Genomic DNA, 25,215 nt, shown 5'->3' with positions numbered 1-25,215 from the left:
TATTACTACTTTATTTTTGATGTTATGTATTATTTAGTTTTTTCTTTTTTACATAAACAATGTAATATATGGTGAAATTTACATGTGTACGGTATATTTAATATATAAATATTGTGTATATATATATGTATATACACATGAGAATATGAAGAAAGCGAAATACGTGAAATTAATACTATGATGTAATCTCCCATAAATTAATATCGATTACACAAGAAGACTGCATAAGATAAACTTAATACTCTTTAATTTTATATTTTTAATTAAAGAAACAAACATACCTTTAACAATGCCACAAAGTCCTTAATATATTCTTTTCACGCATTCTAAATACTTTAATTACAATTTTCATGTTCAGTGTACATAATTTTTTATATGTAAACTATTTGTCTAAAAGAATCATAAAGCTACAACCAATTACTAATGCATTGCTCTTCTATAGCAACATACTTTATGGATTTTAGTCTGGAATTTCGTTTGCCCGCTCATTGCTTATTAAGTTTTCCACCACTGTAGAATTTAAACTCCTATCTTTAGATCTGGAAGACTTTGTTTTAGTTTGTTCTACGTTTCGGCAATGTTTTTTAATCGTTTTAGAAGTTCCTTTCACGCTTTGTTTGGTACATAAAAATAACGATTTCGGTGGTAGTTTTGCAGTTTCCGATATGTTGTTAGACGACTCCCCGACTTCCGGACGGCCCTTGTTGATACTCGTAGAAACGATTTTCAATCTCTTTGCTCCTTGTTTTACGATCGCTGTTTCCTCAAAAGACAGTGCCATTTTCGATAATTTGTTTGTTATTGCCAGTTTCTTACCCGGATATTCTCTAGTTTCTCTCATTTGTGATCCTAAAGAATCGTCGATACACCCAAAACCGGAAGTTTTTAACCGATTCTCTGTAGACTTTAGAAACGCCTTTACAACGGCCTCTGATCTAATTGAGGGTATTTTTGAATTATTCCCGATATTATTAACACACTGATTTTTTAACGGTCTACGATTTATAGGTTGTCGAGGTTTCTTGTTACTTTTTATTCTTTTAACTGCAGTGTAAAGAGACGTGCTGCGGCGAATAATACACGTTTTTTTAACAATATTTGTCTCACTCTTCATTGAGTTTTTTGGCCCAACCGAAGAGTCGCTTATTTGAGGTTTAATTCCTTTTAAATTGTACAAATCTTGAGATATGATATTGCTACCATCCTGTGAATAAAAGCGCGAATTTCAATTAAGTTTTTGCTAACAAATATCATTATGTACTGTCAAAAGAGAATACAAGCAGATTGTACAAACATTCTACATTCTCACATTACTTAGCACATATCAATTAATTCATGATCAATGTAAATACCAGTTTGTGAGAGAGAGATTAATTTCTTCGTGGTTTTTCATAATTTCCTATTCAACTTTTTGTATCCAATATTCCAGACAAAACAGATTGCCTTTTGATTTCTACTTAAATATAATACACAGGTCAACAAAACATTTTGGAAAAAAATGTGTTTAATATTGTTAGAAACATATAAACAATATTATAATTGATGCAACAGTGGGACCAAGGATAAAGGGGAATAAAATAAAAATAAGGTAAAGAAATTATCACTAAAAATACTGTAATTTATTAAAACGGGACATGTATGTGTGCGTATCCATGGCGTATTATAATAGGATACATTGCAAAATTTTTATACATGAATTTATACATAATATTTTCAATTAATAACAGCATTTACATATAAATAATGAAGAGCATGACAATAAACATTGTATTATTCTGAAGTTATACTTTGTAACTGACAATTGCTGCATTCATTATTCTTTGTAATAATAACAATTCTATTCAATAGTACAACACACATTCATATTTATTTTTGTAACAGACACATTGTATACTTGATAGTTCTTTCAAATGATTAAAAAGTATATAAGATATTTGGTTTCACTAGTTAGATTAATACAAATATTAAATGAATGATCTAGAAAATCCATGATTATTGTCATTTATTCGATTAGTGACAAATTGAAGTAAAATTTTTCTAAACTTCAACATTAAATTCTGATTTGGAAATCTGCACATCTTTCGTGAATAGACACCATCACCCAGAGACTTATGGTTTAGTCGTCTAAACCACTATTTTGTGCATTTCGCTAAAGAAATAGACATCATTAATTACACATGTGTGTATTTCTTACTATCACTCACAACCATGAAATAATTTTTAAGTGCATGTAATACTACGTCAAGTGCACTTGTCTACTGTCATCAGATTCGTGATGCATCGAAAACTGATTAAAAAATAATAAATAAACGTTAAAAGATATATTATTTGACACAAGTATAAGCATTAACATAGAGTAATGGATGCTCAATTAACTCTAATGCAAAATGATATAAAATTTTACAGTCTTAACAATTTATATGATTGCATTATTAAACAAAATTATGCAATATCAGGTTGCATAGGAATATTATATTTTTGTTAATAGAATAAACACAATATATAAGCTGTGTATATTTGCATTTTATATACACTTTCTAATTATGATTAAACTGTCTAATAAATCTATAAAAAAACGAGTTTATAAACAGTTTTCATATAAACCTTTATACGAAAGTATACCAAATATTATTGTCATGCATACATATATATTAGATGGAAGACCCATTAGTATGACATAATAAAAATTTTACAAAATTTATAATAGATAGATATATAATAATAATAAATATCTAATATGCTGAGTTATATAGAATTATCGGCGGTAAAAAATTTTTTGTCATCACAATGTTATAGTTCGATAAAATAAAAATATACGTTTCTTGCAACGAGGAATCCATAATTTAACGATATTAAAATCAACTAATATACAATTTATATGTATATGAATCTCTCTCCCACATTTTTAATCAGCAACATAAAGTGCAACCTATTTAGGCACTAATGTGTCTTGGTAATTAATACACGAAAGCATACCAATTTAGTGGTTTTACAAATTAAGAGAGTACACACTGTTTTATATCAACGGCTGAAACTTCACTCTCAGTATTGACATCAAAATTTACCTTATGTAGAGATTTGCTGAATGGTGTTGAAACATTGTTCACATATGCTAATTTTAAAAAAGATTTTACACCCCTTAAAGAACGATACTGACTATTTGGCAGTCGACTATTGGGATTGTTACTTGTAAGGTCAAGAATCGAGGGACCTAATGCTGCCCCAACCTGTAAGTATAGTTAAACACACCATTATTTATAAGATATAAAATAAGTATTTACGGCACAAAGACTGCAAAATATTTCACCGCTTCGAAAACTGCTGGTGTATATTTTGGTGGAACAAAAATAGGAGAGATGGTTTTATGAACACCATCACGCATCCTTGCAGGGATTGTATTTACCAAACGTCCAGAATTGTAATTACATTCAAGTGTATAACTATGTATGAGACCAGTTAATTTATATACAGCTACGCGTCCTGATCCTTCCCTCGACATACCGTCTCTTTTGTCTCTGTATAAATAAATTCGTTAAATAAAATGCAAAAATTCAAATAATTTTAATTTTATTAATGCTATTTTTGGTAAGACTTACATAATGTACATGTTTCTTTCTGTAAAATTGCACGAGGTAAAATGAAAATTTGGATTGTTAATTGACATTAATTTTGGTAGAAGCATACATGTTATTGTATCTTCTGGATTATCGAAGTAATTGCCATACATAAAAACTCCCTTTTTTGAAGCATGACCATGAAGATCAATATATAAATACAATCCCGAATCCTCCTTAGGTAACTGTCCTATGCCAACAGCTGTATAAGTGTTTTTATCAGATTTAAGTTCTACCGAATTATCGTTTTCTTCTGTATTATTACACAAGCCTTCTCCACCACCTTCACATAATGTTGTATAAATAAATAAAAGAATTTTGGGGATCATGTTGAATAATACAATTCTAAATAGCATACCCTGAGGCATGTCTTCCAAGTTGGTTTTGAGTAATGCACATTCCTGAAAAATTTCTGGTTGATCTTTATGTTTTTCATCTAATGTCATAAGAGTTACCTATTGTTAACATTACTTGTTAGTACTTGTTTCTCTACTTTATTATGTTAGAATAACATGCGAGTTAGTATATGTGTGTAGTAGTGCTCTCCACTGGTCGCGGTCATTTAAATGGGCATGGTTATTTCTCAGAATTCAACGGAGATAAGGAAAGAGGATAAGTGCGACTGAGATACAATAGCTGGCACCCGAAACCATATACATATGTATACAATGTATCGCTTAATTTCTAAGAATTGGTGGGGATAATCGCGGACACTTAAGTGGGCAAAAGTGCGGTCATTTAAGTGGATACTACTGTATTTTCTATTAATTACCTGTTGAAGCAATCTTGTTGTCGTATCGCGTACTATATTCGCAATTGTACAAGAGGAATCAATAATGGTCAAAGTATTTTCTCCATTTTCGAAACCTGCATTTGAAACTTCATCCTCTTTTGGTAATTCGTATGTATAATGATAATACCTTTAAAATAATTTTTTTATAATTACAAAAGCAAGATGTTAGGTGGCAGTGTTTTATTACCTTATTAAATTTCTTGCAGCATATATTGTTGGATGATCTTTTATAGAAGGATTCAGATAGACTCTATTAAGATTAACTCCTCTGGTATCCATTCGATAGTGACCCCTGGCTACACCATCAGGATTGAGCATAGGTATCAGCTTGAACACATATAGGCGACGGAGAGTTGTTGCGATTTGGTCATCGCGATTTAGAAGGAAGTTAAGAAAGCCATTAAAAACAAAACTAGATGGTGTTTCTCCTGGATGGACCCTGGCACTAATAAAAATTACCTGGAAATTATATCCTTATTTCCATATCAAGGTAATTTTATATAATTTAGTTTTTGTAGAATATTTAAAATAAATGGATACATACTTTTTTATTCCAAAATTTGAAAGGTCGTTCCTCATTTTGTTCAGGAAACATATTATTCAGTCTGTCTTCTCTCTCTGTTGATATGTTGTGAAATGAACTTATTGTTATAATATCCATTCTTCGTCCTTCTAAAGATTTTATTGCACATTCCCTATGATAATAAACATCATCTGCACATGTTATAGTCCGTTTTGCTATTTTTATGTCAATTCTTCTTAAATAGTTTTGTAGATCAGTATAAGAGAAAGGGTAAGTAAACGCAAAATATGTAATAGCTTTAGAATTTTCAGGTGTCAAGTAAAGAAATGACAATGTAAAATCATTGCCTTTCTGATCCAGCTGAAATATTACGAATTTTAATGATATTTTGAAAATATGAGAAAAAGTACTTAAAATTGTATCAAATAATTACAGAATAAGTAGGTCTTTCACGAATCCGTTCCCAATGCATATGACCAGGAACAACTTTAAAAACTGGACACATTCCTTGGCTAAACATTTTCACTTGTCTATTTAGGTTGACTATATTAAATTTGACATAAACTCCTGGAGCACAAGCTTTAACACCAAAATAAAACCATGTCCTGTTGTTGTTTTGAAATTGTGTTCCATGACAATCATGTTTTGTCCATAAGTTAAATTCATAATCTGTTGCATCGTCAGAGGATGAGCTTTTACATGATTTACTTTCTGTTTCATTTCCATCTAAGGAGAAATAAATATTTTATGATGAAATTTTGCATCGATGCATTCAATGAGAAATATAGGTCAAGACATAAATATAAGATACCCTTTTCAGATGTTTCTGGTACTTTGACTAGTTCAACCTTGGCTAAATTGGCTGAATCAAAATTATCGTAAAACACAAAGTCTCCACAAGCAATAAAGTCAGCTGTATTTGCCATGCTGTGTCAAAGGTTATAATATTGTGTGTAAAATATTTTATGAAATTTTTTACAAGTTTGTAAAAAACATGGTACTTCTGAATGTATATAAATTTGTGGTATTTGTGTTTTCACTTTCTCCGATATTAAACCCAATTTTCCTTGTTTGCAGTGTTGCTATCATATTAAAAATGTCATGTTTGACAGTTATTCTGAAATTGAGACAATTTCTGGCTTGGCCTGTACTTTATATTACGAAATGATTAATGAACTTTAGGATCCAGGCGAATGTTCTTCTACGTGTATTTTTGTTTAAACAATACACGTTAAATTATGTTCGCCCAATATTTCCACAAGCCTCATCATTACAGTTAGTGCAAACATGTTTGTCAGTTCACCATAACTTTTAGTATATCCGAACGACTACTATTTGTGACTAATTATGACAGAATGACGAGTGTCACCATTTATCAATTGTTTTAATCTTTTCTTGGTGTATTTGCGATAATGTTAACAGAGTTTTTACATTGATATGTTACATGACACTTGAAATTAATTTGGAATTTCGTTTAACTTTACAAAATGTTACATTTTCATAGAAGACTCGAATTCGACTCTTGTCGTGCGTTATATAACTCGTGTTTTTTATATTTTTAAATGTTATTTATACCTAAGTTATACGAAAATTATAGGGTGCTTTTAAGGAAACGACGAATGTGTACTGAAAATGTACTGATCGAAAATTTAATCTCTCGACGAATCACCACACTCTAATATAATATAATACTATCTGAAATGAAATATTGTGTCAATCGACGAATATATAGGCTTCTTTCCTGTTCAAAATTATTACCGATGGCATAATTTGGCACAATACTCCGATTATTACGTATTCGTTTGGACCAGTTGAATCTAAGGCGCGAAAAGAAATTCCCAATCAAGTGTTATAATCGCATATTTTATTAACATAAGCATATTTATTTTGTACAATTAATTATCGTCTCTATATTTTACATTGTCTTTATTAAAAAATCATAGTTGATATCATCTAAATTATCGATATATCAACTCTGTGGTGGCCCTGTATGCAGTGGTAAAAAGGAACCATAACTCATCGACAAGTAGCGTACTCTGCCTTTTACACAGTCAGTGTGAATACGAATTAAATCAACAAAAGTCGATTCAATCATTTCGGAGTGCACTTCGGTGATTGTGATTGATTACATATTGTGTTGTTATTGGAGGGAATTCTTGTTGAATTTAAGAAATTTGCTTTCTTTTAATTATTCAAAATGGCGGGAAGTGTAAGGAGGAATAGACGTCGATTACAGAATGGATTCTATTATGTACTTGGCGATATTCAAGACGTGTAATGCAACGATATGCAGTAATATGTATGATATTGCTGCTTTAAAATCTTGATCTGGACCTTATCCGAAATTAAACTTTATGTTTGTATATTATGTAGTTACTCATACGACTAAGGATTTGTATTGCCCTGTTATCAGATAGGTTAGTACGAATATGACACATGGATTTATTCATTCACATGAATTTGGCGGTTGCGGGGTCTTCATAACGCGTATTAGTGCAATAGTGATAGAGCTGACAACTGTATTTTTTTAAACCTATGGTGGATTCTAACTTAATGCATTTTTCGTACAAAGTTAACCCGATTACGTGGGCTATTCTACGAAACTGAAAACCAAACCAGGTTCGGGTTAGGGTTAGTTCAAGCGTTAATATTTCTTAGGTAGTACACTGCTTTCATAATTCCGCGGAACATTAGTGTTCCGAAGAACACCGGTCAACAACCATCGTTTTGAACAATTTGAAACGACAATGAATTAAAGATGGCGACTATCGACACATCGACATCGAATATTTGTGTGGTACCCACCGACACGTTCCAAGTGTGTAGAGCACTATCGGCTTGTGCCACCTACCAAACTTGAGCTAACTAAACGAACGCCAGACATCCACGCTTGGCCCCCCTGGTATGTACGATGCACACTGTCAATGGCTTGGCTCGATCGTGCTATGCACACAAACAAACCGTCCATGGATGTGCCTCTACTCACACCTATGCGAAATCTCCTATCATAAGAGCCACGAGCACGCTGTCGTAAGGTTCAGATTGTGCTAAGCAGTAGCTCCGAGTAACACAGAGCCTGTCCAGTGACGTTTCGCCTGCTTTTCACTTCAAGTTTGCTCGCACTTACGTGGCGTGTACTCAACGTTCGTACAACATGTGCGGTGAGTAAAAGCAATTTCTATCCGACGCGTATACCTTACGTTTCATTTACCGTACAAAACGTCGGGATCGCTGGATTCTTCGAAAGGGAAATCACGAAGTAAAGAGTGTACATTTGTATTCCCGTGAAAAGTTCTGACAGGTCAGAGAGCGTCGCGTAACACTCTCTGTCGTTCTATTGACGCGCTACCGGCGCGTTTCGTTCTCCATCGCCGTTCGATTTAACATCTGGAACATTTAAGGCCGTGTATCCACTTGCCGCGCAGTCGCGAACTGCAAGTGAATATGCGGCCTGACAATCGCGTGGCAATTCAAACGATGTTTAAAGCTGCACGCGTATTTAACACTTCTAGGCGTTCAGAGGTTTCTGATTCGAGGCTTATTAACGAAACTACTATTGGGCACATGTCCGTTTTCACGCTAAATGTTTCGCGTGGTTTGGTGTTCTCCACTCCTGGATTTAGGTTCCGCGATGTTATGATTGAAACTGCATCGATAAAATAAAATTTATATTACTCATTTTATATTTATTTTATTGTTTCTTTTATTAGATCGACACATACGGGTACTCGAAAATTGAGGTCTCGAGAAATCGGGCGTAGCCCGATACATTTTTGCGCGCCCGAAATGCCATTAATCCATTGTACCTAATTATCATTAAAAGCAAATGTTAGAACAATGAATGACGTGGAAACGCATTCAGTACAATTGTTAGTATGCAAGGTACATATTCTCACTTTTGGTGGTAAAGTAACGGAGTGTAAAAAAAGATCGAGAGGAAAACGTTGTCTATGTTGAAGCACATAGTTATATCAGCGATCAAATAACCGAATCCGGTGTGGCCTGATAACAACAATATTTCGGCACATTCCATTAACTATAGAATGTAAAGGAGAGTAAGTTTTATTATCGAGAAAAATATAGTTATTATTTTCTTCTATAATAGTATTGAAGGTGCGTAGGTAGGAGTGTATTGTATCGTATTCGGTTCTGTTAATTAATTCTGAATTAAGTTTAATCTTATCGTGAAACGTGGTTACCACGAATACACATGTATGCGTCAATAATTAAGCAAACGAAAGTATAATTTATCATATTCATTCAGACGTAAAAGAAATCGATCCGAGCTGATAGATAACAAAAAAGTATTACAAGCGCTAGTTTTAATCAGTTTGAGCTTCGTATAATTTCCGTCATAGCACTCTCTAATCCTAATTCTTTCCATACGCGGTAATGCTTGCGACATTGGAATTTCTTTCTCGAAACATAGAAAGCTCCGTTCGGGTTCTATCAAAATTTGTCATACAGACTTTGTAAAGGAACTCGTCGAAATGTCACGAAGCTAAAGGGATTACGAAAGTTTTTTGCGTCACTCGATCGCGGTGTAATACGGTGATTTTGATCATTCTCGCCGCGGCGAAAGTCAGTCTCCGGAGAGTTCGATTCGAAGAAAGGGAATTCGAAGCGTTCGTAACATTCTCCCGCTGCTAAACATCGATTAAAACCGTGTAATCGAGAAGCAGCCACGACTTAATTCCGTATATTTCGCAAAACAATTCGAAAAACAGTTCCAAGAAGCTTGAAGCTCTTCAATCCTAATAAATTTATAATAAAAGTATCTTGAAAATCAAGCACGAATGATGCTTATTTTATATGCTTATCTTTACTTTTAATTATTGCAGATCGTTTGTACGAATCTTTCACAACTTATTTATTTTGCATTTTTTGTTGATCAGACGCGGCTTTTCTTGTATAAATTTACCCAGACAATGGGAAACAACAGGAAATTCGAGATAAAGTTTTGTTTACCGTCGAGAGCGAAAGACAATCGTCTATGTCTGGACTCGAGCACATATATTTGCGAATAACAATGTTCGATTATATCTCTGAAGCATCGAAAGCCGTTTGCAACATATAATGACAGTAAACGTAGTACAAAAATACATAGTAAAAAAAGGATGCATGTACTTGATATACTCGATCAGAACGGTCGATCCGATACCCCGATTGTTCAGCTGAACTTGTTCCTATATTTACACAAGTGTTTATCCAGCGATAAAAAAAAATCATTCATGTCGCTGACCTGTGAACGATTAATATATTTTTCTCGCCCGCCGCGGTTATATTTCCGCGGTATGCGATTGACTACAAAACGCAAAGATTAATGATACGACTCGGTGTATTATTGCATCGCATCTGCAAATATGTTTTAGATTTCAGTTATCAGGATCCAAGCGCAAATTCACTTTTCGCGAATAAATATTTATGAGCATCACGCGGTCGGATGCATATTCATAAAGTGTTAGGGAAGTAAAACGACATTTCAAGAATCTCGTTTTTCGTAAATTTCTGGATAAAAAGAATTGTATTTAAGGCTTCGAATCAGATTCGAAATAATTCGTTTTCTCGAAGCGTTCGAAATCCCAGCGTTACACCCAGCGTATCCAATCCGATCTTCACTATTTCGGGGCTGCTGTCTCGGTGTGTAGTTTTAATTAGGTCACACGTTCCATCGACGTTTCGACGTTGATTCCAGACACGAACGCGTTTTCCGGACACGTGCACCCATCCTCCAGGTTTCCCTGGAACGATCAAGGCGTAAGCACGTCGGTCGACGACCCGCGTGTTTACCTCCGGATGTTCAACGTCCCGCGAACACCAAAGGAATTTGCATATCATTGCAGCTGGAGCCGTAACCGAGATTGGATTTCTTTTTTTCCTCGGTCTTGGATTCGCATTAGCTATTCAAGAAAGTTCGTGCCGTTTCTTTCGACTATTTTTTCAACCGAAACGTGGCGATTTCGTTTGAAAAACAGCTGTTCACGCTACAGCGAGGGCAAACAGATAGATAAATCAGTTTACCACAGTGGGTTTCAAACTTCCTGAAAGATCTAAAAAGCTTTACGTTTCCTTAGTACCATGATTGTCTCTCTGATCTAATAAAGATCATCCAGCACCGTTTTCTGAGACCATGCGCTCCGAGATTGGACCGAACCTTCCGTACATTTGTCTTAAATTCTTGGGTTAAGTATTCGTTGCAAGCTTTCTTCTCACACATATGTATATATTTTTAGATTAACTCGCTAGTCTACTATAATATAAGAATAATAATAATAATGCTGATATACACACTGTAATAGGCACAGGTGGTTTTGACCTCCAGTGTTAAATAGATGTCGAAGCAAAGAAGAGGAACCTTTTTGTTTGCAATCGAGGGCAGTATAATGTGAAAACTATACCGGCTTGAATATTTCCCGATCGTAGCTGCATTCCGTAGAACTACGGAAGCATACGAGGCAACGATACGTTCGAACGGTAACAGGATTGCAACGTGTTGCAATCGCGTGACTCAACGGCCCCTGCAACATTTTCAAAGTTCATCGAAAGTTACCGTAACGAAGTAGCTAGAAGGGGGGAGGGTAAGCTTTTTTGTCTGGTCGTCGACTATGGATACAGTTATAACGCGGCCAGACACACAATAGCGTCTAATCGAGGTGGACTATCGACCGAGACACGAGTAGACGTCGCGACCGACGAGTGAAAGTTTCCCCGACGTGTGACGCCGCGACGCGAGAAGGTGCAGCGATACCGGGACAGTTACACGTGACATTTAGACGTGGCCCCGCGGAACACGCATGCACGAACACAATCGTTCATCCGTCCAGTATGCAGGATCCTTTCTCCGGAGACACCAGTTTACCTTTACCTTCCTCGCAAAATTCAAACTCAGTGGCCTCGCCGACAGAACCTGATTTTTGTTTACGTTTACGGGGTCCACGGTGCAGTCAGAATTTGCACAACATTTTCGAGACGCCGAACAAGAAATCCTTCTGTCGAGAAATTCTCAGGAATGTCGTCCTCTTAGGTTCCCGTAGGTTGGCGCTGAAAGGGTCGAATTCTCGATGAAATTTCATTTAAACGAGTCCTATCGATTGGTTACTGGTCGATTGCTCACCTAGTCTTCGAGTACGGTTCATCTTTTGGCGTAGCTAACGCCAACTCGTTTCCCATTCTTCACGATCGTTGATGCTCTTCTCTGTCGAGTCATGCACCACTGTTTCAAATCTCCAACATCTCTGTTGCTTCAACCCCTAGCTGAACGACGAGTTCTTGTTCATGAGCTAAAACTATGATTACTAAAGATCATAATTGGGAATCAAATAAACAAATTTCTTCCATGTCTCTAGAACTAATGGAGATATTTAAGAAGCGGACGTAAAATTGCGTTTAAAAAGGAAAACATAAGTAGCCGGACCAATAAGGAATTCCTCCGTTAAGAATTCTCTTCCAGCGGTTTTGGCTCTCCCTTCACGTATCATCGGCTCTTTCAAATCGTTTCGGAGCATAAGTCGTTTCTGGTCCTTTCGCTACTCTATTTTTGTCTTCGTTCACGGAATTTCAAGAGCACCGAAGATATGTGCAAGAATGTTGCTAGTCGACGTTCGAAATAACCCAACCACCAAAGAATTCCATCGTCGAAGATGTTCCCCCAGGTATTCCATTCCTCCTTTCACTCGTCATCCTTTTTTTATCTCTACGTGTCATCGTCTTTTACAATCTGCGCTTTGAAACGAAAATCGTTTCTGTATCTCTCGATCTCGTTAATTGATCGGTAAGTGGAATACACGTTCAAGGTTCCTGGCTATTTATTACCATTTGTTTGCTGCAGAGAGACGCTGTCTTCTCTGTTTAGCTCGATTAGCGATAACTAACGGGCGAGGAACGCAGCCGGTTGCCGCAGGAAGTCGATGCCTTTTGAGTTAACAAATTTTAACAATGTTTCTTGCGACATTGGTCTCATCGAGTGCCCCTACTCTCTTTAATACTGGAGACTTTCGAACCAATGCCTGGACTATGTTATCTTTAGAATTTCTAGCACGTTCTATAATATGGGCTAGGCCAATGGTTCTTGACTTTTCTTATCTATGAACGTAGATACTGAGTCGTGCTCAGGTAGGATTATTTCGAAATAGTTGATTCTCAAATCTAATCGACGAATTTTGGTGTCAGTGGGTCGGAGAAGGGTAAGTTCGTTGCTCGTTCATCAACATCCAAGTCGTTCAACTCTGTTTTCACGGACACCAAACGCATCCCAATCAGTTCGTCGCGGGCAGAGACCGTTTCAACGGTGGAGAGATCGATAATAATCGTCGATTTCGTTCCTCGTTCGAAATTATTGAAGTTTAACCAAAAACGATCATTAAATATTACGTACATATCCCTTTCGATCCACGCTATCTGTTACTGTAGACTCGTTATCGAATTGTCGTCAGGTTCCGGTTAACGTCCATTCAATGTTGAGATTATCGCGACAATAAGTTGCAATGATAGGGGTGATTGTAGAACGTATAATAATCAATGTAGCTCTGTTATCAATTGCATCAAACGCAAATATCTGGAAATCGAAATCAGCTGGATTATTAAAGAAGGTCTTAAAAAAGCTTATCGCGATCTATAATCGTTCTTTCCGTTTTCTCTATACCCTTAATGATCATTTTTCTTGATTCTGGCGATGACAATCTGTGTTTGGTGATTGCTTTGAAGCTTTAGTGGCGAGATGTCGTTATCGTCGGGGAAGACAATTCGCTTATCAACGATTGCAATAGAATCTATGAGCAATGCGATTGTTCGATTTTCTATTGGCAGGTCTCGGCTCGAAATCAAATTACATTCGTTGGTGGTCGCATGATCACGCGTTAGTATTGTTTTTGCAAGTTGCATAGACAGTGCGCGTCCTGTGGCCTTTGACCTCGACGCTTTCCTCGAGTTTTTCGTACTGGATAACAATGGGCGGTAGGTTCAACGATCCAGAGGTGGGCAAAATTCTTAACTCGATCACAGAATCACTTGTTCACGCTATCACGATTTTTTCGAAAACTATTCTAATTAGAAAGAAATGAAGCAGAACAAACTTTTAATTTCTTACGACTAACAGGAGTGTATATAAATTTTGCATATTTGCGTTATTTTTAGAGTAACGAAGGGCGATTTTCAATTTTTTAAATGGAATGCCATATATTTTGTTATGTTATCTTGGAAACATTCGAAATAAAATTTTGCCTGCCTCTGCTGCCATCAAGCATGAAATAACATTGTACGTACGTCGACGAAAATGCATCTGAAGATTTATTATCGTGTCGTAAAACGATCGAATATCAATGGGTTAGGGACGAAACGTATGTAAGGGAGACGCTTTATAGGTTCGCTATAAATTCAGTGCAATTCGCGTTTCCATCGTAAAATCATTTCTGGTGATAAGGATAAATTAACTTTTAACCTTGATGGCAAGACCTTGCGTAGAAATAGCGTACTTTAGCTTAAGGTTGTTTGGACGTATACTTATTATTCTACGTCTCTGTTTTCCCTAGTTCTGGATTAACCTGAATATACAATGTAAAAGTGTTGCTTAGTCTAAGGAGAAATAAGTTCCACGTTCTTGACTGACGATTCGTGTCAACTTTCTTAACTCTCTATAACCCAAATTATATTTTGCTTTTGCGAAAATTGTTTCATTGAACGTACAATTGTGAACTAATTAAAAATGAATCCCAGACAATAGCACTATTGTTTTGTAATATTGATAAAAGGATTAAATCTGTCATAAAAAAATGTATAATAGATAATAGATATGCAGTTTTAGAGTCGTGTTAAATTATAGAGAATTAAAGTATTAAGTTCAAATACCTCTTCTTATCGCTTTGCATAAGAATAGTAGATATTTTCTTCTTATTTTTCAAAACATCGATTTCAAATCGCGTCGTAGGAGATTCAAAGTCCAACATTAGATAGACTGCTCGCTGTTTCGTCCCTAAAAAAAAGGTGTTCAGGACTTTCACAAAATACTTAAAAACTTTGATTCGATAGATGGAAAATGATGTTTGTAATAATTCCCTGATGTAATCGTAACGTTAAAGCCTTTCTATCGATAACGAACCAAGGACACCGTGTTTAAAACACGATACTCTTAAATTCCAGCGCTAAAACACTATCTCCGATTGAATGTCCGTATCGAACGGTCTGCGAATCGCACGTAGAAACGCGACAGCGACGGAATAAGGACGGTTGTAACGTTAGACGTCGTTCTAGCGCTTATGGTTGTCGCAGCGCGGAAAATTGATACAATATCGACGGTGGTCGCAGGACGAAAACCGGCGGAACGAGGTTCTAACGAGCATTTCGTCCGATTCACACGCACGCGCGCTTTCCCTTTCACCTGTGCACGTGTGTCGCGAATTACCAGTCACACCCCCTCCCCCGTTTCCCTCCCCATGCCTCCTCGCGGGCCCGTTCGTGTGGGCCAGCTCACGGGCGACGACTTTTTGCATTTTTGCAATGCCTTGCGGGACCTCGAACGCGTATCGACGCGGATATTCTTTCTCGCTAATTATGAATAAAATTACGTTGATTCTCAGTCACCCACTAGGTGAATTTCGAGTACGAAACATATTTGTCGAGTAAAACGGATTTTCTTCCGGATCGAATAGATTTGATAGAAATAGCTCGCTGGCTAAATTCGTTTCAGGGTACATAGAAGATTCATCGAATATACATTGCGCAGTGTCGGCCAGGGGTGAGAAAGAACGGCGCGACGTATCGATAAATCGAATCCTTTCCGCGTTTTATTGTCGGCCTTCGAACGGCGAACGTGAGAGGGAAAAAGTCGAGAGGAATAGAAAAATCTGGTATCGGTTAATCGTCGGGATCAACATCGAAGGTCCACCGTTTTCTTTCCCTTCCAAGAGAGTCCAGTAGATCCCCGTTAAAACGCATTATCTGCTACTGACCTTATTTTTTAATTAGTAGTCCACGTTCGTGACCTCAGACCATTTACTTAAACAAGCATTTTCGGTTTCCATGTTTCCATCATGCGAGACGAATTTTTACACGAACCCTCCGCATTCTGTAACTCTTTCTTCTTGTCTGGAGCTTCCTAAATCACATATACATACATTAATAAGTTAATCTATTAAACCTCGTTCAAGGTGAATCGTTTCTATTGCACAGGAATTTTCGCGTATCTGAATTACCTGACGCCGAAAAGCAGGAAGGAAATTCTGGAACTACTGGTCGGCGGGCTTAAGAGATTGGAGTATCGAGGCTATGATTCAGCAGGTGAGAATGAGTCCAGAAAACTATGTTCTAAGAGACGACGTTTCGGGAATTCGGTTATCTCGACTTCCGAGTATCGGGGGAAAATGGAAAAGAGGACACGGGTTTTAAAATATCTACTTCCGTTACAGGCGTCGCCCTTGACAGCGCCGATGGCAAGGATATCTCGATAATTAAGAAGCAAGGAAAAGTCAAGGCTCTCGAGGAGGAAATTTCTCAACGTATGCATACCTTGGTGTCTTTCTATTTCTCGAATTCCCCGTTCGCATAAATCTCTAATACTTGTCCAACGCCACTAGATTATTTTCTATCAGTGTCACGTTGTATGTTATTATTATTACAAGTTAAAATTTACGCATTGCGCCCGCAGATAATGAAATCGACTTCGAATCGAAGACTATGAGCCATGTGGGCATCGCACACACGCGTTGGGCGACACACGGTGTGCCATCGGAAGTGAATTCCCACCCTCAGCGGTCAGACAGCGAGCATGCGTTCTTGGTGGTGCACAATGGTAAAAACTAGATAATAAAATCTAGATAACGTTATCACCAAAGCGTCTTTAAAAAAAAAAAATTTAAGCTGGTATTTAATCGAACACTTAGGACAACAATAGAGATTAATTTTTTTCCAACCTCCTTTTATGTGTAACGCGGCTACGTTTGAGCTATTGAAAGCTATTGTAAACTAAAGTCGTCATTGAACTTCGTTATATTTTTATAACGAACTTCAACAAGTATATCTTACTGATACCAGCGACAACTTATTTCCGGTGTTGTTTGATATATCGGTACAACGAGTACGCGATTAAAGTGTGTCGTTAGATTCGTCCAATCGGTAGTCGAGGTTAAAGAATATCGTAACCGCGCGATTGTACGACAGTTCCTTTTGTAAAGCCGCTGCATTATTTGCGAAGGTATCGTGACCAACTACAAGGAAGTGAAGACGTTGCTTCAGCAACGGGGGTACGTCTTCGAAAGCGACACCGACACGGAAGTAATTGCGAAACTCATTCACCATCTCTGGGTACAGCATCCGGGTTACTCGTTCCGCGAGCTCGTCGAGCAAGTTGTCCAACAATTGGTGAGCGTTACTTTGAATAACAATGACTCTCGACAAGAATACAACGTTCCATCGGGTACGCCTTCGGACAGTTTTAATGCATGGCGTTGTACGAGAGTCTGTAATACGCGCTATTCGAATCAAACCGTTGCATCGAAGCTAGATTTAGAGACAAATAAAAACACCCAAATGACGATTCGATTGTTGCTTGTAATCGAACCGATTCCGAATTCCAGGAAGGCGCGTTCGCTCTCTGCTTTAAGAGCAAGCATTTCCCAGCCGAGTGCGTGGCTACGCGAAGAGGATCGCCGCTTCTCGTCGGTATTAAAACGAAAACAAGATTGGCCACCGATCATGTGCCCATCCTCTATGGCAAAGGTACGTCGATCAATCGTGTTTTGTACGCTGTGCGATCGACACGAGTTCGTTAGAACTAATAACGTGTTACGGAGAAAGGTATAAATTGGTGAACTTTCGGAGAGATCACAAGGCTATTTCCGGGTCACTAGGGCGCCCAGGGATAAATTAATAATGCTACCAACGGTATCGGTGCTCGCGAAACGGAATACGTTGCTTCTACACTTCTTTAAAGGGCGAAGGCGAGGCAGTTATGATACACGGTCGTTAGTTATACTCCATCTCTCCTTGCAAGGAGGTTGGTATGACAGTCGCTGGGAATGTGCAAAAATACTTATGGGTTTTCATGTACCAGTGGCAAGGAAACTATTGGGTTGTTTGAAAAGTTCGTAGCAAAATTTCCACGACATCCTCGTTACGTCCACATTAGGAATTCAGCGAAGTCTTCGTCCTACCAAGATTCAGTTATCCCAAGAATCGAAGCTTGTTGACCATCCTACGCGATGTGAGTTTTTTGATCTGAGCCTGACTTTCCTAAAAATGGAGCTGACATTTTGGATCCGTGATTTTGTGTCAGTTAACAAAATTCTCGATCCTTGTACCCACAAGAAATGACTAATATGAGCAATGCCACCCTTCTCTTCAACTGTTAACATGAATGAAAACTGATAATCGTCAACAGCTTCATCAATGCCATTCGTTAGAAACGCTATGCATTTTCTGAACAACCCAATATTAATAGCATGTGTTTACCGTAATCTTGAGTTGTAGCTCATTCTAGAATAGTTCATGTTTTGTGAATATTTTAGAACTAACACATTAAGAAACATTGTTACCCCACCTATCTTGTGCTCTTGAATGTTTGATAGCGAAACGGGGCTAAATGTGGGAAATTTTTGTTCGATAACAATAATTAACAAACAAACGATACTAATACCAAGTATCTTGTTTACGCCAGAAGTATATTTCTTGAGAAATATTTAACAAAGAGTTAGATACTTTGTACTATAGCTGCTTAAATAGAGTAGCCAATATTTACCTTTTAAAAATAATCTTACTTCGACGTACCCAGCACGTTGTTAATACAAGCAGCATGTATTTTTCTTTTTTTTTTTTCATGTAATATAACATCGTAGTTCTTAATTTAAGTTTTATTTGTTAACTGTTTTCTCGAACGTTAACAAATAATGGTTGCATGTAAACTTCCTTGGTAATTCAGTTTGAAATAGATACTACATGATGTTTCTTTTGCATGATCACCTACCGGTTATGTTCTTCTTCGACTTTTCGTCTCGACAGATGAACTTCCACGTGTAAACAAAGGTATATACACTACTCTACACTTATTGCTCTTCTCAACACTGGACCTTTCGTTGTAGTAATTCGCATCACATTATTTTTGTATCGTCATCCAACGTTTGTGTTATCGAAATGCATACACCACGCTTCCTGTGGCTCCACGGAAGGTTCAGCGTTCCTGAAACGCATGCAAATCAATTTCGCTTTGTACTTCTGATGAGTGTTTTACATCATTTTTCTCTAAAATTCTTACGAACACACAACGTTGTACGATTTCATTTTTGTTAAAACATTTTCGTCCAAGTGTCTACCACTTCTAAATTGCTGTCTCTCATTTCGTCTTTGGATAACAAAATAACAAAGTAACATTGGCTTTCTCTCGTTCACCCAATTCGATTTACATAAATTTTTACGTTACGAAAATGTTCACCAAATAATATTCAAACTTGTAAAGACAGTTACGCGCCGACTCGAATCAGTCAATTATTATTTGTTAATAATAAATGTCGGTGACTAAACCTGTACTTATTAATTCTGAAAAAATTGCGTACCGTAACGATCGTAACTATACATATTTATCGTAACATATTTATTTATCAAAATGTTGGCGTACAAACGAAATTTCTCTTTCATTCGGATTGTTCTCTCGAGTCAACGGCAGAAACTTACGCGTTTGTAGCTTTGTGATTGGAATTGTGCGTTGCAGTTTGCGAAAAGAAGTTTCGAAACGTTCCATTGTGAGCGAAAGGCATCTTTCCCCAAACTCGTCGCGGAAAATCAAACACCGTGTACCTTGACACATTGCCAACAAATTGAGGAAATATTTTTTACGCTTAAAAACATATAGAAACTAAAAGATAACATTCAAGAAGACCTAAATAAGAATCAATATACTACTCAATAACATTAAGAAAAAGGAGTCTATAGTTTGATATTTAAAAAACTTTGTGCACGATTAGTTTCCCAAAGACAAGATGAGCACCGCTACAAAAATTTCACGTTCATCTCCATATACCACGAGTTATAAAAGTTTGATTAAGGCCATGTTTCTGCATATAGTTAAACAAAAAGTTGGCAACGCGTTAACGTACGATCAGAGTCCACAACTCCAGGCGTGCGTTTCACATTTTTTTTTTTTTTTTGCATTCGTCGTTGTATATTTTGTATCACCATCGTCACTGCGTTACTTGTTTTGCTAATTATTTTGTTTTCTTTCTCGTCTCTCCCTCCCCCTTCGCATCCAAATTTGAGCAGAAGGTGAAGCACCGACCAAAGGTAATACTTTACATTCGTATACGCTTCCTTCCGCTTGCGTTCCGCATGCAGTCACGCTTTCCACGCGCCTCCGTTTGAATCTTACACACGATCGCTTGGAATTGGATCCGCACAGCGGTGTTTCATGACTGATGTTAAAGAAAAGCACGTGTCCGGTCTATCGCCACGCTTTCAGTACGTATACAAAATTGCGTTTCTCCTTTCAGCGCGGAAGCACACGTTCCAGGAAGCGCAGGACATAATCTCTAACACACGACTCTTATACGGAAAAGTAATAATATTTTTCTCCTTTTTTCTATTTTTTTTTTAACAGGTGTTTCCTTCGTGAGAGGTCCCTTAGCTTCGAAAAAGTATTCACATAAGTGTTAACAATTGTACTTCCTGATCGCTTTGTTACTATCGTCGTCACGGCCATATAATTTACACGCCGCTGTCGTTCTCGTTTATCGTCATTACACGAATGTTTACTTACGTAACGTCGTCTTTCGATGCAGCCTCTCTTTAGATAGACAAGGTACAACGGACGATCAATAATGTTGCTATTATTTAATACGAGCGTATCTATAATACGAACATTACTTATCACGTTTTCGGCTAATTTGGTGCGGGGGCTTGTAAAAACAGAAAAAAAAAACGGCACGACTCTTCGTGCAATTTTGGTGCATCGGTCACGCCTCTTATTCAACGAGTCTACAGTTTTGTATATAAGTTGCTTGTACAGAGTTTAAACAAGCCCGCGTTTCTAGCCAATCAGCGTTTATTCGATACAACATTTCCGGTCTGGTCGAGGTCCTCGTAATTCAAAAATTGAGAAGAGGATCTCTATTAGTCGAAAACGTAACGATTTCTATCGAATGAGTTCGTTGGATAGAAACGTGACTTCGTTTCGTACTTTTATATTTCAGTTCGATAACCTTCGAACCGAATTCTGTACAATAGCGTCGACAATAAATCCGGTGAATGAAAGTATTGAGTAATTGGTGAATATTGCGCTTGGTGTGTATCTTATTGAAATGTGAATTTGTAATATATGTATGCCGCAAAACAATGGTCGACAACCTTTTTCTATCGACAACTTTTCCAAAGTAATAGTAAAAGATCTTTCTTAATTCTACTCGATGTCCTTATGACTGTTGTAGTTGGTTCATCAGTTGTTAGAACATATCACGTCACTGCTCGATCCGCAGGGTCATAGGTTGTCGACCACTGATGTAACGTACAGATATTCGTTACACTCTTTGACAGTGCGAAAAAGTTAATTTATACTTTTTGATAGACCATCGCCCACATGGCCGCAATGCCGAACTTCCGGTAATACCGCGCAGCGAGAGCACTTCCGAGTTCCAACCCTTGGAGGACAAAGAAGTGGAGTACTTTTTCGCCTCTGACGCCAGCGCTGTGATCGAGCACACGAATCGTGTTATATTTTTGGAGGTAAAACCCTTAGACTCTCGAGTATAATCCTAGACTTCTGATCTAGAACACCAACAAATTTGTTATTTTTAATTTTAGGACGATGATGTGGCCGCGGTTAAAGACGGTGCTCTCAGCATCCATCGCGTTCGTCGGTGCTTGGACGACCCTCACGCGAGAGAAATTACCACCCTGAAAATCAAGATCCAACAGATCATGAAGGGCAATTACGAGTACTTCATGCAGAAAGAAATCTTCGAACAGCCCGAGTCGGTGGTAAACACTATGAGAGGGCGTTTGAATTTCCGGGACAACTCGGTCACTTTGGGAGGCATCAAAGTGAGTTCGAAACATCTTTGCCATACTCCTTCGTTTCAAAGTGCTAGTCTAATGGAGATTTGTTATTAGGATTACATTCCTGAGATTAAGAGGTGCAGACGCTTGATGCTTATTGGTTGTGGGACGAGCTATCATTCCGCCATTGCCACCAGACAGCTTTTGGAAGAGCTGACCGAACTGCCAGTTATGGTCGAGCTGGCCTCTGATTTCTTAGACAGAAATACGCCGGTGTTCAGAGACGACGTGTGTTTCTTCATCTCTCAATCAGGTAGGTCTTTCAAAATTTCATTGTTAACGCTAGATCCACCAAGGGGATCAAAGTTTCTTGTTTCGTCATTTGTTATAGAGTTTAGGTAACCTTCTGATTTGGATACAAATATATAAAGAAAACACAGTCATAGTGTTTGTTCTTTTCAAACATAAGTCATTGTGCTCCCTTCGGTAGAAGTAGGAAGATCCTAGTCGTCGTTCTAACGTTGAATCTTTGTTATTCTTTTGGCAGGCGAAACAGCAGACACGCTGATGGCTTTGCGTTACTGCAAGGGTCGTGGAGCTTTGATCATCGGAATCACAAACACTGTAGGCAGTAGCATTTGCCGCGAATCGCATTGCGGAGTTCACATAAACGCTGGCCCCGAGATCGGTGTGGCTAGTACCAAGGCCTACACTTCTCAGTTCATTTCTCTAGTAATGTTTGCTCTGGTCATGAGCGAGGACAGAATCTCCCTTGGTACTAGACGTCAACAGGTACTCTTATAACCCTGATCGATTGCTCGAAAATTAAAACTGGGGGGAAAATTTATAATGCGTGCCCGTTTTCAATAGATCATCGAAGGACTAAAGAACTTGGACAACCTGATTCGTCAAGTTTTGCAGCTCGACGAAAAGGTGAAAGAGCTTGCTGCGTCTCTATTCCAACATAAATCTCTATTGATTATGGGCAGAGGATACAATTTCGCCACATGCATGGAAGGTGCTCTGGTAAGTTGCCAGCGATTCAAGAATCGAATCATTGATAGCCAGGCTTCCATATTTAGATCGTTTCAAATATCGATTACTAATATAGTTTCTCATTCGTTTGTTTGTTAACAGAAAGTTAAAGAGTTGACTTACATGCACAGCGAGGGTATTATGGCCGGTGAATTAAAACATGGACCCTTGGCACTCGTTGACGACTCCATGCCCGTGTTAATGATCGTTATGAGGGATCCTGTTTACACGGTAAATAGAATAATTAAGTAATAAGTTACTGTTACTTTAACAGGTATATATAATGCTTTAATTGTTCTGTCTAGAAATGCATGAACGCGTTGCAACAAGTAACCGCGCGAGACGGTAAACCGATTCTCATTTGCGAGGAAGGAGACGAGGAGACCAAATCGTTCGCGGACAAAGTCCTCGAAGTACCTAAGACAGTCGATTGCTTGCAAGGAATCCTTACAGTCATACCAATGCAATTGCTATCGTTCCACATCGCGGTACTTCGCGGTTGCAATGTGGATTGTCCTAGAAATTTGGCGAAATCGGTCACGACCGAATAAAATTTGATCGGGACGGTACATCGGTGATTTATTTCGAACGCAGCATACACGTGCTAATCGTAGAATTCGATGGAGGACCAGAGAAAATGTGATTTTCAAACTGCGCCGTGGTGTTCTCGCTACGGCGAGAAATCGTGTAATTTGTCGTTGACTAACGCGTTTCTAAGTACTTAGCGATTATAGACTCGTATATGTGTTAAAGTACGAACGTGATCAGAAACGAATGTTCCTTATGTTCGTACGCGTATTATGCAGTTCTTTGAGTTAATCATTTGGACCATCTCTAGCCTTTATATCTAATCGTACAATAAGTGGTTAAGTATACCGTTAAAGATCAACGAAAACGTTCCTTGTTTGGGAAAACTATCAAATGGATTTCCCAATAAATGATTATAGTGCATTTAACGGTTGTTCATATTCATATCAATTAGGGTGAAATGAGATTGGCGTGACGCTTTTCAAATTACAGGCTGATGTGATTTTACTTCGTAATTGAGCCGAATACGACTGTGGTAGAAAAGTTGTCATGTACGGAATCATGGAAATTACATAAGTTATTCTAAAATGTGTGCATGTGTGTATTATGAATTCTCGATCGAACGAGGAAATTAGCTATAAATGAACTTATGAATATGGGTGATCGCCATTCCCTTTACCTTCGTAAAATAACGATTATCATACGCTTTCAAAAACTTATATTTTGTACAGTATTTTAGAGGAACAGCCGAAATTTGATACTTTCCTTTTACTTTGTTAAGAACAGAAGTGTATTATCTTAAGTCTAAGACTATATAAACACGAATTTTATTTATAAAACAATGCTTACAATTCATAAAGTGATACATCATTTTTTTAGTCCTTAGATCTTGAAACGTTTTTCGTTTACTACATTGCAGAATAACGTTATTCAAGAAGAAATATGCATTTACTGAGATTAATCAAGGTGTTGGAAAACCCACCACCTGTAATTTTATCCATATAGGTTTCTGCTATATATCCAAGGATAAACAAACTTTTAATGAATATAAATATTCTATAATTTAAGTTTCTATAACGTGTTTTGATGAATTGTGATTGTGTTCAGCAAAAGAGTAAAAAGAATATGTGTTGAACTTATTTTGATCTAGAAAAGCACAAATTAAAAGAGAAAAATAAAGATTAGAATTGATATGTAATGTAATGTAATAAACTATTCAACAAACAAATAGCAATGCTACTCATTGAAACTCGGCAAATATTGCAATTTTGTTATAGGTTATCATTATTATATATATAGATAACCCATTGGCATCATTGACGTATATATACGGGCGTATGTATTTTGATCAAATAGTAGCGACTGAGAATAATTTACTGAAATGTTAAGTTTTTTACTACTTTTCAAATTTAATAAAAAAATATTCGCTGGTAAGGACATATTTTTCATTTGTTCATACAATGCAAACGAGTTAACTAACAATGGAGAATCGAACGGAAAATATCTTAATTCATTATTCAGAAACTATTTAGAATTTGAAATCGGATATTTATTAAAACTTACTCTGATTCTTTTGAACGGCACGAGCAAAATGTTGTAACTTCACGTTTAACGGTTTTCGATTGATGCTGTTATAGATAAACACCCCCTATCGAGTTTTATTATTAGTATAGATTTCCCCAAAAGAGGGCGGTAAACGTCGGGATTGTTAAATAAAATTAATCGTGTTCGACTGTAGTTGCGCATTCTATGAC

At 37.3% G+C, this 25,215-nt stretch overlaps 2 protein-coding genes and 1 long non-coding RNA gene across 11 annotated transcripts; 1 reads left to right on the top strand and 2 right to left on the bottom strand.

The window, feature by feature from the left end:
• Positions 1-82: 82 nt before the first annotated feature.
• LOC143345956 (cytosolic carboxypeptidase-like protein 5) lies at positions 83-7,929 on the bottom strand. Of its 6 annotated transcripts, none has more exons than XM_076773625.1 (10): positions 7,736-7,929; positions 5,742-6,047; positions 5,364-5,656; positions 4,952-5,290; positions 4,595-4,866; positions 4,387-4,534; positions 3,597-4,069; positions 3,308-3,515; positions 3,066-3,227; positions 83-1,204 (listed from the first exon to the last, which is right to left on the bottom strand). In XM_076773625.1, exons 2-10 carry the CDS (start codon positions 5,854-5,856, stop codon positions 461-463), a joined length of 2,754 nt encoding a protein of 917 aa, XP_076629740.1. In that variant the 5' UTR covers positions 5,857-6,047; positions 7,736-7,929; the 3' UTR covers positions 83-460. The 6 variants fall into 6 exon arrangements, with proteins under 6 accessions (XP_076629740.1, XP_076629738.1, XP_076629742.1 ...); XM_076773623.1 differs by lacking the exon at positions 7,736-7,929 and adding an exon at positions 6,506-7,728; XM_076773627.1 differs by lacking the exon at positions 7,736-7,929 and having other exon boundaries at positions 84-1,204; positions 3,597-3,897; positions 3,973-4,069; positions 5,742-6,481.
• A 14-nt stretch (positions 7,930-7,943) lies between these two features.
• Positions 7,944-24,807, top strand: Gfat2 (glucosamine-fructose-6-phosphate aminotransferase 2). 4 transcript variants are annotated; one of them, XM_076773638.1, is made up of 15 exons: positions 7,944-8,091; positions 16,094-16,201; positions 16,330-16,419; positions 16,569-16,712; positions 17,115-17,281; positions 17,497-17,638; positions 18,917-18,940; positions 20,171-20,191; positions 21,468-21,625; positions 21,704-21,943; positions 22,013-22,211; positions 22,446-22,690; positions 22,769-22,924; positions 23,036-23,164; positions 23,239-24,807. In XM_076773638.1, exons 1-15 carry the CDS (start codon positions 8,085-8,087, stop codon positions 23,482-23,484), a joined length of 2,076 nt encoding a protein of 691 aa, XP_076629753.1. In that variant the 5' UTR covers positions 7,944-8,084; the 3' UTR covers positions 23,485-24,807. The 4 variants fall into 4 exon arrangements, with proteins under 4 accessions (XP_076629753.1, XP_076629755.1, XP_076629754.1 ...); XM_076773640.1 differs by lacking the exon at positions 18,917-18,940; XM_076773639.1 differs by lacking the exon at positions 20,171-20,191 and having other exon boundaries at positions 23,239-24,806.
• LOC143345960 (uncharacterized) lies at positions 11,375-16,575 on the bottom strand. The gene is made up of 3 exons (XR_013080363.1): positions 15,874-16,575; positions 12,045-14,897; positions 11,375-11,971 (listed from the first exon to the last, which is right to left on the bottom strand). It is a non-coding gene; the product is annotated as an uncharacterized LOC143345960 (long non-coding RNA).
• Positions 24,808-25,215: the final 408 nt, after the last annotated feature.

The sequence above is a fragment of the Colletes latitarsis genome, chromosome 9, assembly GCF_051014445.1.
Source record: "Colletes latitarsis isolate SP2378_abdomen chromosome 9, iyColLati1, whole genome shotgun sequence".
NCBI classification, from domain to species: Eukaryota; Metazoa; Arthropoda; class Insecta; order Hymenoptera; family Colletidae; genus Colletes; species Colletes latitarsis.
This window is presented reverse-complemented; position numbering and strand designations above follow the sequence as displayed.

Bases quoted from the DNA above. Each gene is read 5' to 3' on its own strand.
- LOC143345956 (XM_076773625.1), bottom strand. From the start codon at position 5,856: ATGGCAAATACAGCTGACTTTATTGCTTGTGGAGACTTTGTGTTTTAC. The intron at 4,070-4,386 runs GTAATTAATAGA...TGTTAACAATAG, and splicing joins CAACAAGATTGCTTCAACAG to GTAACTCTTATGACATTAGA. The intron at 3,228-3,307 runs GTGAAATATTTT...CTATACTTACAG, and splicing joins CACCAGCAGTTTTCGAAGCG to GTTGGGGCAGCATTAGGTCC.
- Gfat2 (XM_076773638.1), top strand. The intron at 16,202-16,329 runs GTGAGAATGAGT...CTTCCGTTACAG, and splicing joins TCGAGGCTATGATTCAGCAG to GCGTCGCCCTTGACAGCGCC. The intron at 22,925-23,035 runs GTAAGTTGCCAG...GTTTGTTAACAG, and splicing joins CATGCATGGAAGGTGCTCTG to AAAGTTAAAGAGTTGACTTA.